The 11,105-nt window shown below is 35.0% G+C and overlaps 2 protein-coding genes across 2 annotated transcripts; both read left to right on the forward strand.

Annotated features, from left to right (window-relative positions):
• Positions 1-4,136: 4,136 nt before the first annotated feature.
• Positions 4,137-6,938, forward strand: LOC107902443 (F-box protein At2g39490). The gene is made up of 4 exons (XM_041094763.1): positions 4,137-4,405; positions 4,651-5,605; positions 5,688-5,850; positions 6,057-6,938. Exons 1-4 carry the CDS (start codon positions 4,278-4,280, stop codon positions 6,065-6,067), a joined length of 1,257 nt encoding a protein of 418 aa, XP_040950697.1. The 5' UTR covers positions 4,137-4,277; the 3' UTR covers positions 6,068-6,938.
• Positions 6,939-7,926: 988 nt separating this feature from the next.
• On the forward strand, positions 7,927-8,548 carry LOC121217157 (uncharacterized). The gene is made up of 2 exons (XM_041092704.1): positions 7,927-8,030; positions 8,149-8,548. The coding sequence occupies exons 1-2, from the start codon at positions 7,927-7,929 to the stop codon at positions 8,546-8,548; spliced, it is 504 nt and encodes a 167-aa protein (XP_040948638.1).
• The last annotated feature ends 2,557 nt before the right edge of the window (positions 8,549-11,105 follow it).

An 11,105-nucleotide genomic window follows, 5' to 3' on the forward strand; every position in this document is an offset into this window, starting at 1 on the left:
TTGTACGAGTTAGATCCAGTCGAGCGTGTCAAAGTATGCAGAAACAGTTTTGGTCAGCCTGTTGGAACAGAAGCTCGACTATTAGCAGGATACATGGGCATTTTAGCACGAAATGCGAATATGTTGCCTATCAACTACGAGTCATGGCATCAAATGCCCGATAGTAACAAAAATCAAGCCCTCGATAATATTAAGGTAACAAAACGTTAATGTCATCTGTAATACTTGGGAATTAGTTTCACTTATATTTACTTTCTTAACTTGTGTTCTTTGTAGGCGAGGTTTGCCTTAGAGGTCTCAGATGCCTATGTAAAGAAGGCATTGGGAAAAAGATGGAGAGACCATAAAAAGTACTTTAAAGAGAGATTATTATAAGGTAAAAACAACCCTCGATGAGAAATTGCAAAATGTCCCACCGGGTATGCTGAGGTACCAATGGGAAGATGCGGTTAGATTTTGGCATTCGAAGAAAGGCGAGGTATGATGTACTTCTAAACTCTTGTAATTATTTTGGTTTATTGTATTTACTATTTACGTACTAATAATTTCATAACGTAGGATCGTGAACGGGTTGGAAAAAACAGCAGGGAGAAACAAAAATTCACGCACACAGCCGGGTCGAAAAGTTTTGCTTGTGTAGCTGAGGCTGAGGTATTTTTAATTTTTTAATACTGTCAAATATGTGTTACTTTCCATTAAATAATATTTTTACTACTATATTGTAGGAACGGTCGTCCGGTCAAAAAGTTGGACGCCTTCAACTTTTTGAGATTACACATAAGAAGAAAGATGGATCTCCTATGACTCCTGAAGCTGTAGAAATAATTGTACGTTTACTTAATACGATTTTCTAATAGTTTAATTCATTGCTTGTAATGCTACTATTGTTAACTTGTGTTGCATTTGTTTTTTTAATATACATTGTGTTCCTAAATATGTGATTTATTTATTAGGAGAAACTAAATAATAAAAAGGCGGAGTACGAAGCGATTGCTTCTAGTGATAGTTCTATTCATCTTGAAGACATTGATAACCAGATTATTACTGAAGTTATGGGTCCTGAAAGGTATGGCCGGGTTCAATTTCAAGGATCTTTTGTTAGCCCAACCCAATATTTTGGATCTAGCTCGCAGCAATACATGCCTTCGGGGAGTCAGGCTCAAGCTGAAGTTCAGAGGTTAAAAGACCAGATGGCTCAGATGCAAGCGACCACAGTTGAGGTTCAAAAGAAATATGAAGAACTCCAGCTACAACTTAAAGCAGATGCGGCAGCGAGAGAAGCAGAGGTTCAAAAGAAATATGAAGAACTCCAGCGACAACTTAAAGCTGATGCGGCATCCAGAGAAGCAGAGGCTGCAGCGAGAGAAGCAGAGCAGAACAGAAAGTATGACGAACTCCAACAACAGCTTCAGAGTATGATGAAGATGTTTCAGCACTCCCAACCTCCGTCGTCATAGTGTATTGTATAAATATTTTTATCATTTTAACATTTTTGTGAAAATAATAGAATATTGATATTAATATTATATTATTCGTTTAATTTGAAATATTATATAAATTTATTGCTATTGGCTGGTATAGATTTAGTTGCTTTTGATTTGTTGCTACAAGAGGGTTGAAAAAAAATTGGTATTTTTCAAAAACCCCAAAATTAGTGGCGTTTTTTAAAAAAGCGCCACTAAAAACAACCAAACAAATAGTGGCGTTTGTGTAAAAAGCGCCGCTAAAGAACATTAGCTTTAGCGGCGTTTGTGTTAGAAGCGCCGCTAAAGAACATGAACTTTAGCGGCGTTTGTGTAAAAAGCGCCGCTAAAGAACATGTTCTTTAGCGGCGCTTTTAAAAATAAACGCCGCAAATGTTTGTGGCGTTGTCATTAGCGGCAATTTTAGCGGCGCTTTAGGAAGCGCCGCAAATACTTTTAGTGGCGCTAAAAAGCGCCGCTAAAGGCTTAAAAAAACACCGCTAAAAACCTGTTTTAGTGTAGTGTGGCAACTGTGTGCGCTAACGGCTAGAAGATACAATTTTTAGGTTTTTTAGCACTTTAAGATGATATAAATAGTGAAATAAATGGGAAAAAGAGGTAGCCACCAAGAGAGAGCACAAAATTACCTTGAAAACACCATTAAAGCCAATTTCCAAGCAATATTCCACAAAGATTCAAGAGTCCAAGTTGATTTTCATGGGAGTTATCATGGATTTCGTTTATTTTAGTGGTTATATTATATTTTTTATGTTCACTCTTGCCATTATAAATTAATTCTCTTAATACCTAGGGAAGATGAACCTTAAGATGGATTTATTGTTTGATTTCTATTTTTATGCAATAAAATCTTGGTCTCTTTGTTTTCAATTATGAATGCTTTATTATTCTTGGGTTAATAATTCTAGAGTATTAATTCATGTTTGATGTGCATAAATTTGAGGTTGAATAGACCCTTCTTGTGATTAGATCTTAAATAATTGAATGGAGTTGCATGGAATCCTAGAAAGAGGATGATATAAATCTACTAGATTAGAGTCAAATCTATTAGTGGGATTCATAGAGCAAATTAATGCAATAATAGGGGTTTAAATTAAAAATAAATTTCAATTAATCAACCTAGAGTTAGTTGCTCTTATACTTGAAAGAGATATTAGTATAAATTAGGGATTTCTGCAAATCAAAGAGCTAAGCAAATAAGTTGCATAAATTAGATTGAGAATTATAGATGATATCTAGGTGAATTCTTACCTAGGTATCGCTTTGTTACTTGGTTAATACTAGATTTTTTTTGTGTTTCATTCTTCAGTGCATTCATTAGTTAATTTAGCTAGTTTGATTTAATTTTAATCAAATTTTTGAATTATTAGGTTAAATGATAGAAAGGTGATAATTACTAGTGATCGTAGTTCTGGAGGGAACAATATTTGTGATCACCATAGCTATATTATTAATTAATAGGACAGTTGTTTTAGTCAATGTTAGAGTTGTGTGACCCGAATCCCATCACTTGTTAAAGAAAAAAAATGGCAAAATAAGAGAATTTGTGGGGGTGAAAGGCCGCCACAGATCCCCATTAAGCATAATATTGGACTAGGGTTGGCCTCCGCGTATGGACCATGCCGCACAAATAGAATCTGTATAGAACTCCACTTCTTCTATTTGACATTGATTAGAATAAGGTTTTTCAACCTTCAAATAGATGTAGTGGAAACTCATATTGTATCATTCGTTTTTCAATATTAGTGAATTTTTTCTCCTCTGCTTGTGATTTTTTCTTGAAAGGGTTTCCACGTAAAATTTATGTATTCTCATTTTTTTTTATTTTGCGATCATTCTATTGGCATTATCGATGTCTATTATAACAGTCAATTTATTAGTTAGTTTAGTGGAATCATTAATTACATTCAATAACTTAATTTAATAATTATAGTTTAATTTTAAATGTAATAATAAAAAATTAAAATGTTTAAGATACAAAAATAAAAGTTAGATTTAAAATAACAAAATTTTGTATCAATCAATACGGATCAAAACAAATTAATATTGATTGAAATGAACTGAAAGAGTTGAAGCACAACAAAATCTTAACTGAAACGAAACTTAGATTACTAAATATTGGTTGTGGACTATGTACTAAAAACAAAAGCTTTTTACCGTTCATTCTCATTGATTTCACACATTCATCGCCGTCGCACTTATCAAATTCAAATGCTGCCCTCAAAGCAACCGAACGAATTACCATTAATTACTGCACAAAGTTTTTAGTTATAACTAATAATAAATTTATGCCTTGAGATTTAAACTGTTTTAACAAATAATAATTAATTTATTATTTTTTGAAGTGATTTAAGTTAAATTATTTTATACGTATGTATGATACTTCTAAAAGAAATAAATATTTTAAATTTAAATAATTCAAAATATTTTAATTCTCGAAAATAATTTCAAAATCATAAATTTCATTTCCCATAAAAGGGTTTTATTGACACGTTCCTACACAATTTGCTTGAAAAACTCTTTCTTAAAATATCCATATTCAAAGAAGTCGAAAAGAAAATAATTCGTTTATTATGCAGATGTTTATATATATATATAATTCGAAGTCAATAGTCAATAGTCATTACTTGCATTTTAGCAGTCCAGAAAACCAGATCTATACGATTTTATTGGATATTCATTTGTGGAGTGTTTTGACAGGGTAACAAATGTCTGCAGGAAAAGTTATTAAAAGAGCAAAACAAAAAACGCCTGCAGGAAAATTTATTTGAAAAAACGTCTGCAGGCCCCATTTATATGTATGTAATTGAAAGAACCTCTACAATTGAAGAAAAAATGGGGACCAAAGGCAAGATTAAGAAGAAGAATCGAGAGAGAAAACAGGATCGCAATGACTCTCACAGAAATACTGCAATGGAACAACTGTTAGTATTTTCTCTTCAATTGTTACTTAATTTTGTTTATTTATATGATCAAAACTGAATTTGCTCTTTGTCAACGAGTACCAATTCTTCTGAATAAGTGCATCAACTAACTAAACTAAGTTCAAGATTCAGTTGCCTATCTCTTTGTTATGATTAAACTATATAACGCTTATGTATTTCGTTTTTACAGAGATCATACTCCTCTTTAAATTCATTTTCAGATAAATCTTTATTTTTCCTAACAGGAACACTGAACCTCAAGATCACATCAGTTGTTTTCCGGATGACATTCTTTTCCGAATCATTAGCTTCCTCCCTTTTGAATCAGCTGTCCACACCACTTTCCTTTCGAAACAATGGAAAGACCTTTGGGAAAAGAATTTGATACTTAATACAACCATGGAAGATGTTATTGTTACTATACTCAATCTTGTTTATGATTTTTCTGAACTTCATCCATCAAAAAACAAGTGGGGATTACAATTTAACCTTGACCAAGATAGGCTTCTCTTTGTTTCCATTACACCTAATAGAACACTTCATCTTGATTTCTCCCCTGCTGAACAAGAATTTCCAGCTTCATTTGATTGGCTTTTGCCATTGAGACTTCCATCAGCTTATAAGCCTGATGAGATGATAATGAAGTTATATCCCCCATTGTCTTTATATGCACAAATCAAAATAAAAACCCTTTATCTAGTTTCAGTAAGCCATCTCTCTAGCAAAGCAGTTACTTGTTTGGTGTTAAATCTCCCATTTCTTGAGAGCTTGATCATTGAAAAGTGTAATGGAGTACAATCTTTAGTTGTACAAGATGCTGGTGTTCTTCAGAAGTTAATTGTCTTGGACTGCCCCCAACTACGAACTCTTAGTTTTCAGGGTCCTCATTTAGGGTGCTTCCGATATAGAGGCAACTTAGTCTCCTTTCGGTTCAAAGGATGCTGCGGATGCTCTGACATTGACATATATTCTCAGTATACATGCGAATGTGGAATATTCCTGGAAGATGTCATGCTTGATCTCAGACAAGGTCTTCTAACACAATGGACATGGGACTTTGAAACCAACACCGATCATCCTTATTTTCCTTCCCAAGGAAGCTATCATTGCGGATGCACCACCAAGGATAAATGCTTCAAATCAATTTTAAGAACCATAGATTGGGTTACTTCTCTAACAATATGCAGATGGTTTTTTGAGGTATGTTCAGTCAAACAAACATTTATTTTTGTGGTTGTAGTAGTACTAATCTTTGATCAGTTTTGTTCTTTTCTTTCTTTAGAAAACAGTTTGCAAGAACTTATTTTCTTCAAGTAAAGGCCCTGAATCTTATTTTAGCCAACTGAAAGAGTTGTGGTGGATTGATTGTTCAATGACGAGACACAATATCGATGTCTTACTTTGCTTTCTAAAGCTTTGTCCTAACGTGGAAAGACTCTGTCACTGTAAGTCTTCCCATTCGCTTTATCTACCTTGATCTTTGTAATACTAAGTAGTTATGTTATTGAGACCTAGATCTGTGTCTGATACGATGTCGAATACAAATACTTTTGAAAGATAAAGAACTGAATAATATAGGTAAGTTTGAATTAATTTTGGTTTTGTTTGCTCAGAAACTAAATATGCTTCAGTGGTTGATGAAAACTTGCAGATGGATCCTAAATGTTATAATTTAACTAGCAGTATCCCTGAAAATTTCTTAGCCATAGTTGGTGCTCTTGAAAATCTCAATGGTCTCAAGGTTGTGAAACTAGAGGGATTTGTCGGGGAGCAAATGGAGATTTTCGTGGCAAGGCGATTGGTACCATTGTTCGGAGAGAATAATCCAGTAATCATATCAAAATCATATGGGAAATGTTTGAAGCATCTGGTGAAAGTAGACAAGTTGGAGAACAAAGCAACGTATTCTTACAAGTTCAAAATGGTTGAAAATGTTGATGAAAAAATTCTTTATCATATTCATATGAACCTTTAATTTAATCTTAGTAAATAAGGTTTCACTTACATATTATTTAAGTTTCTCCAGGAAACTGTCATGATATCTGGACATAGTTACCCCGCAGGTTTGAACATTTGATTCAAAACTCCAATCATGTAGGAATCATCCTACCTCGTCGTTGTATGAACTATTTGGGTTAAGTCCAAGGTTCATTTTTCTTTAGATTACTAGTTGATATGTTAATCAGTGTCCTTGTAATTTGAAATCAAAATCTTTATATTTGGCAAGCTAAGCTACCTCTCAAATGAGGTAATTTCTTTTATGACCTCAATTATATATAAACTAGATCTCATAAACTTTTGTTAAGAAATGGCTTTCATGCAGCCTGTTGTATCGTGGCATGCATGTTGCGGCAGGACAACATGCTGCTAATGTTTGTATTTTGTATTTTGCTACTTAGTTACATTTGAACTAAGTTGACAATGTATTTGTTTTGATTAGGTGCAGATTGACTTGATTAAATCAGCTTATCTAAGTGTACAAGTTAAGTTTTATCAGTTTCAAGACAATTTAGTGGTGTTAGGTATGTTTAGGTGACAGTTTTGCTTTCAGTCAAGTTGTTTACTTATTTAAATAGTTGTAAAACTTCAGCTATCAATATGATGAATCTTTTAGCATTCCTTTCTCTTGATTTTTGATCCTTCCTAAGCATTTTTTCTTAAGTTCACAGCCTAATCTTTTGTTAATTGAAGCTTGTTGCTCAAGACTCAACTTTGTTTTTGATTCTATTTCTTAACACCAACAATTGGTATCTAGAGCCAACTTCTTAGAGGGCCTTTTCTCTTTTTTGTTCTAAAAAATAATATATCTTCATCCAGTTTCTCTCCAGCTCCACCACTAGTGTTTAATGGTGAATGCTACCACATTTGGGTAGTAAAAATGAAGACCTACCTGCAAGCATTTGACTTATGGGAGGTTTTCAATGCTGATCTTGAACCACCACCCTTGAGAGCTAAGCCTACGGTAGCTCAGATCAGGCAACACTCTGATGATATAGCCAAGAGGTGCAAGGCAATGTCTTGCCTCCAAAAAAGTGTGTTAGACTTGGTTTTCACAAGGATTATGGCCTGTGATACTCCAAAGTAGGCTTGGGACAAGCTTAAAGAAGAGTTTCAAGGAACTGAAAAAACAAGACAACAACAACTCATCAATTTAAGGAGGGACTTTGAAAAATTGAAGATAAATGAGACAGAGACAATTAAGCAGTATTCAGAAAGGATTATGGTTATTGTAAACAATATAAGACTGTTTGGGGACCAATTCAGTGAAAGCAGAATAGTGGAAAATGTTATTGCAACCTTACTTGAGAGATATGAAGCCAAAATCTCTTCCCTAGAAGACTCAAAGAGATTTGTCAACAATCTCTTTGACTGAGCTAATCAATGCTATTTATGCTTAGGAACAAAGAAGAGCTAGCAGATAGGATGAGCATCATGAATGTGCATTCAAGCCAAGAGCAAACCAACCTCGAGCTCTTCTAATTACAAAAGGAAGAAGACCTGGTCAAACAAGTCTAAAAAATATGGAGGAAGGAGAAAATATCCAACATGCTCTCATTGTAAATACTGCTGGTACAGACCTGATGTGCAATGCAAGGTTTGTAAGCAGTTGGGCCATGTTGACAAGGTTTGTAAGAATAGGGACCAACAAAAACAACAGTAATCACAATAGCCTAACACTCAAGCTCAAGTAGCTGAAGAAAGCCATACTCAGGAGGAGCAAGTGTTTGTTGTTTCTTATTTAGCAATCAGGAGAAAAACACAAAAGGATGGTTGATAGATAGTGGATGTACCAACCACATGACTCTTGGTGCTACTATCTTCAAGTGGATAGACAGAAACTTCAACTCAAAAGTAAAGGTTGGCAATGGACAATACATCAAAGCAGAAGGAAAGGGAGATGTGTTGATTGACACTCATTCAAGTACCAAACTTGTTTTAGATGTCCTTTTAATACCTGAAATTGATAGAAATCTGCTAAGTATTGCACAGTTGCTTGAAAAATGGTATTTTGTTGTGTTCAAGAGAAAAGAATGTTTGATTAGTGATCCAAGTGGATCTAAGCTTATGTCAGTAGCCATGACTGATAGAAGCTTTGTTATTGACTGGAATAGGAGTTTTTTCGTGTCTATACAACTGCCTTAGATGAGTCTAAATTATGGCATAGACGGATGGGCCATGTCAACTATAGATCACTACTTCAGTTATCTAAGGGAGATTTAGTTGAAAACTTTACAAAAATGGTCAAACAACAACGTGCTTATGAAGTATGTCAGTTAGGAAAGCGAGCTAGGCTTCCATTTCCAACAGGTAAGGCTTGGAGGGCCTTTGAAAAATTACAGCTGGTTCATACTGATGTGTGTGGTCCTATGAAGTCTCAATCTTTGAATGGTAGTAGGTACTTCATCCTTTTCATTGATGATTATTCCAAGTTCTGTTGGGTTTATTTTCTCAAGTTGAAGTCAAAAGTTGCCTCAGTATTTTGGAATTTCAAAGCAGTAGTTGAAGCTCAATCAGGTTGTAAGCTCAAAAATATAAGGTCAAACGACTAGACAAAGTACACTTCTGAATTGTTTCAAAGGTTTTGTGAAGAGTCAAGGGTTGAACACCAGCTTACCAACACCTACACACCTTAGCAAAATGGTGTTAGTGAAAGGAATAATCGAACCCTATTGGATATGGTCAAATGTCAGATGTTTGAAAGATGTTTTCCTAAAAGTTTTTGGGATGAGGCAGTGAATACTATAGTTTATATTCAAAATAGGCTACTAACAAAAGCCCTGTTGGAGAAAACTCCATTTCAAGTCTAGTTTGGATTCAAACCATCAATTGCACATTTGAGAGTCTTTGGTTGCATATGTTATACACATGTCCCTACTGTCAAAAGGGAGAAATTGGAAAAAAAAAGGCTCAACCTGGCATCCTTGTGGGCTATAGTAGTGTTAAAAAGGCTATAGAATCCTTGATCCTACAATTTACAAGGTCTCTATAAGCAGAGATGTGGTGTTTGATGAGAAGTCAATACGGAACTAGGATAACGCTGAGCCAGAATGTGTTACTGAAGACTTAGTGATAGGGCCAAATGAAGCTGATTAGATTGATCAAGAGATGAATTTTGATGATGTGTTTATTAGAGGAACCATATTGATAAGTGACATGTATGAAAGGGCTGACATAGCTGCTGTTGAGCTAGTTAGTTATGAAGAATTAGAAACACAAGAAGGCTAGAGGCAAGCCATGCTAAATGAAATGGGCATGATTCACAAGAATTAGACTTGGGAGTTAGTTGAAAGACCATCCCACAAGAAAGTCATAGAAGTGAAATGGTTGTTTAGAGCCAAACATAATGCTGATGAAACTTTGAACAAGCTTTAGTTGTAAAGGGTTTGAGCCAAAAGTATGGTGTTGGCTACTTTGAAACATTTGCACCAGTGGTAAGACTAGACACTATCAGACTTTTGCTTACAATGGCAGCTCAAAGGCAGTGGAAAATACATCAACTTGATGTAAAATATGTCTTCCTCAATGATGAAATATATGTTGAACAACTTAATGGTTTCAAAGTTGCTGGTGAAGAAAGAAAGGCCTTGTACGGCTTAAAACAAGCACCAAGGGCCTGGTATGATAGAATCGACAACTACCAGTCAAGCTTGGGCTTTGAGAGAAGCATTAGTGAGCCAACATTGTATGTGAAGAAGAAAGGTTACGAAACACTTCTGATAGTCTCCTTATATGTGGATGACTTGTTAGTGACTGGTGGGAGTGATGATATGCTGGCAGAATTCAAAGGCAAAATGGAAAGTGTATTTGAAATGTCTGATTTGGGTGAAATGCCCTACTTTCTTGGCATGGAGGTGTCTCAAACTCGGCAAGGCATTTTCATAAGTCAAAAGACATTTGCCTTGAAGATTTTGAACAAATTTTGCATGCAAAACTACAAAGCTGCTAGTACTCCAATTGTTGTTGGTGAAAGACTTACTAGCCTAGGTGTTTTTTAAAAGGTAAATGAATCAAGTTATTAAAGCCTAGTGGGATGTTTGTTCTACTTGACAGCCTTAAGGCCTGATATAGTGTTTATAGTCGGTCTCTTATCTAGATTCATGCACTGTTGTAATGTGACCCACTTTCAAGCAGCAAAAAGGGTTCTGAGGTACCTCAAAGGGACTTTGAGCTTTAGAGTCATGTTCACCAAGGATGATAATAGGAAGCTCTTGGGATTTGCATATTGTGATTGGGCTAGACCAATTGATGATATGAAAAACACCCCAGGGTTTCTGTTTAACCTTAGATCAGCTGTTTTCTGTTGAAGTTCAAAGAAGTAATCCATTGTAGCTCAATCAACAGCTAAGGCTGAATATGTTACAGCTATTGCAGTTGTTAGCCAAGCAATTTGGCTAAGGAAACTCTTGGTAAATCTGAACTTGCACCAAAGAGAAGCAACAAAGATCAAATGTGACAATCAGTCTACTGTTGCAATTGCAAATAATCCAGTGTTTCATGGCAAAACAAAGAACTTCAAGATTAAATTTCACTTTGTCAGAGAAGTGGAGCAGTCACATGAGATCGAACTGATTCATTGCAACCCTGAAGATCAATTGGCAGACATCTTGACAAAACCTCTTGGTATAGCAAGGCTCGAGAATTTAAGAGCCAAATTAGGAGTTTGCAGCGTGGAAGCCAAGGAGTGTTAAGAAATGGCTTT

The sequence above is a fragment of the Gossypium hirsutum genome, chromosome D05 (assembly GCF_007990345.1).
Source record: "Gossypium hirsutum isolate 1008001.06 chromosome D05, Gossypium_hirsutum_v2.1, whole genome shotgun sequence".
NCBI classification, from domain to species: Eukaryota; Viridiplantae; Streptophyta; class Magnoliopsida; order Malvales; family Malvaceae; genus Gossypium; species Gossypium hirsutum.

Coding starts and splice junctions, on each gene's coding strand:
- LOC107902443 (XM_041094763.1), top strand. CDS start 4,278: ATGTATGTAATTGAAAGAACCTCTACAATTGAAGAAAAAATGGGGACC. Junction 4,406..4,650: donor AATACTGCAATGGAACAACT/GTTAGTATTTTC, acceptor TTTTCCTAACAG/GAACACTGAACCTCAAGATC. Junction 5,606..5,687: donor TATGCAGATGGTTTTTTGAG/GTATGTTCAGTC, acceptor TTCTTTCTTTAG/AAAACAGTTTGCAAGAACTT.
- LOC121217157 (XM_041092704.1), top strand. CDS start 7,927: ATGGAGGAAGGAGAAAATATCCAACATGCTCTCATTGTAAATACTGCT. Junction 8,031..8,148: donor AGTTGGGCCATGTTGACAAG/GTTTGTAAGAAT, acceptor TTTCTTATTTAG/CAATCAGGAGAAAAACACAA.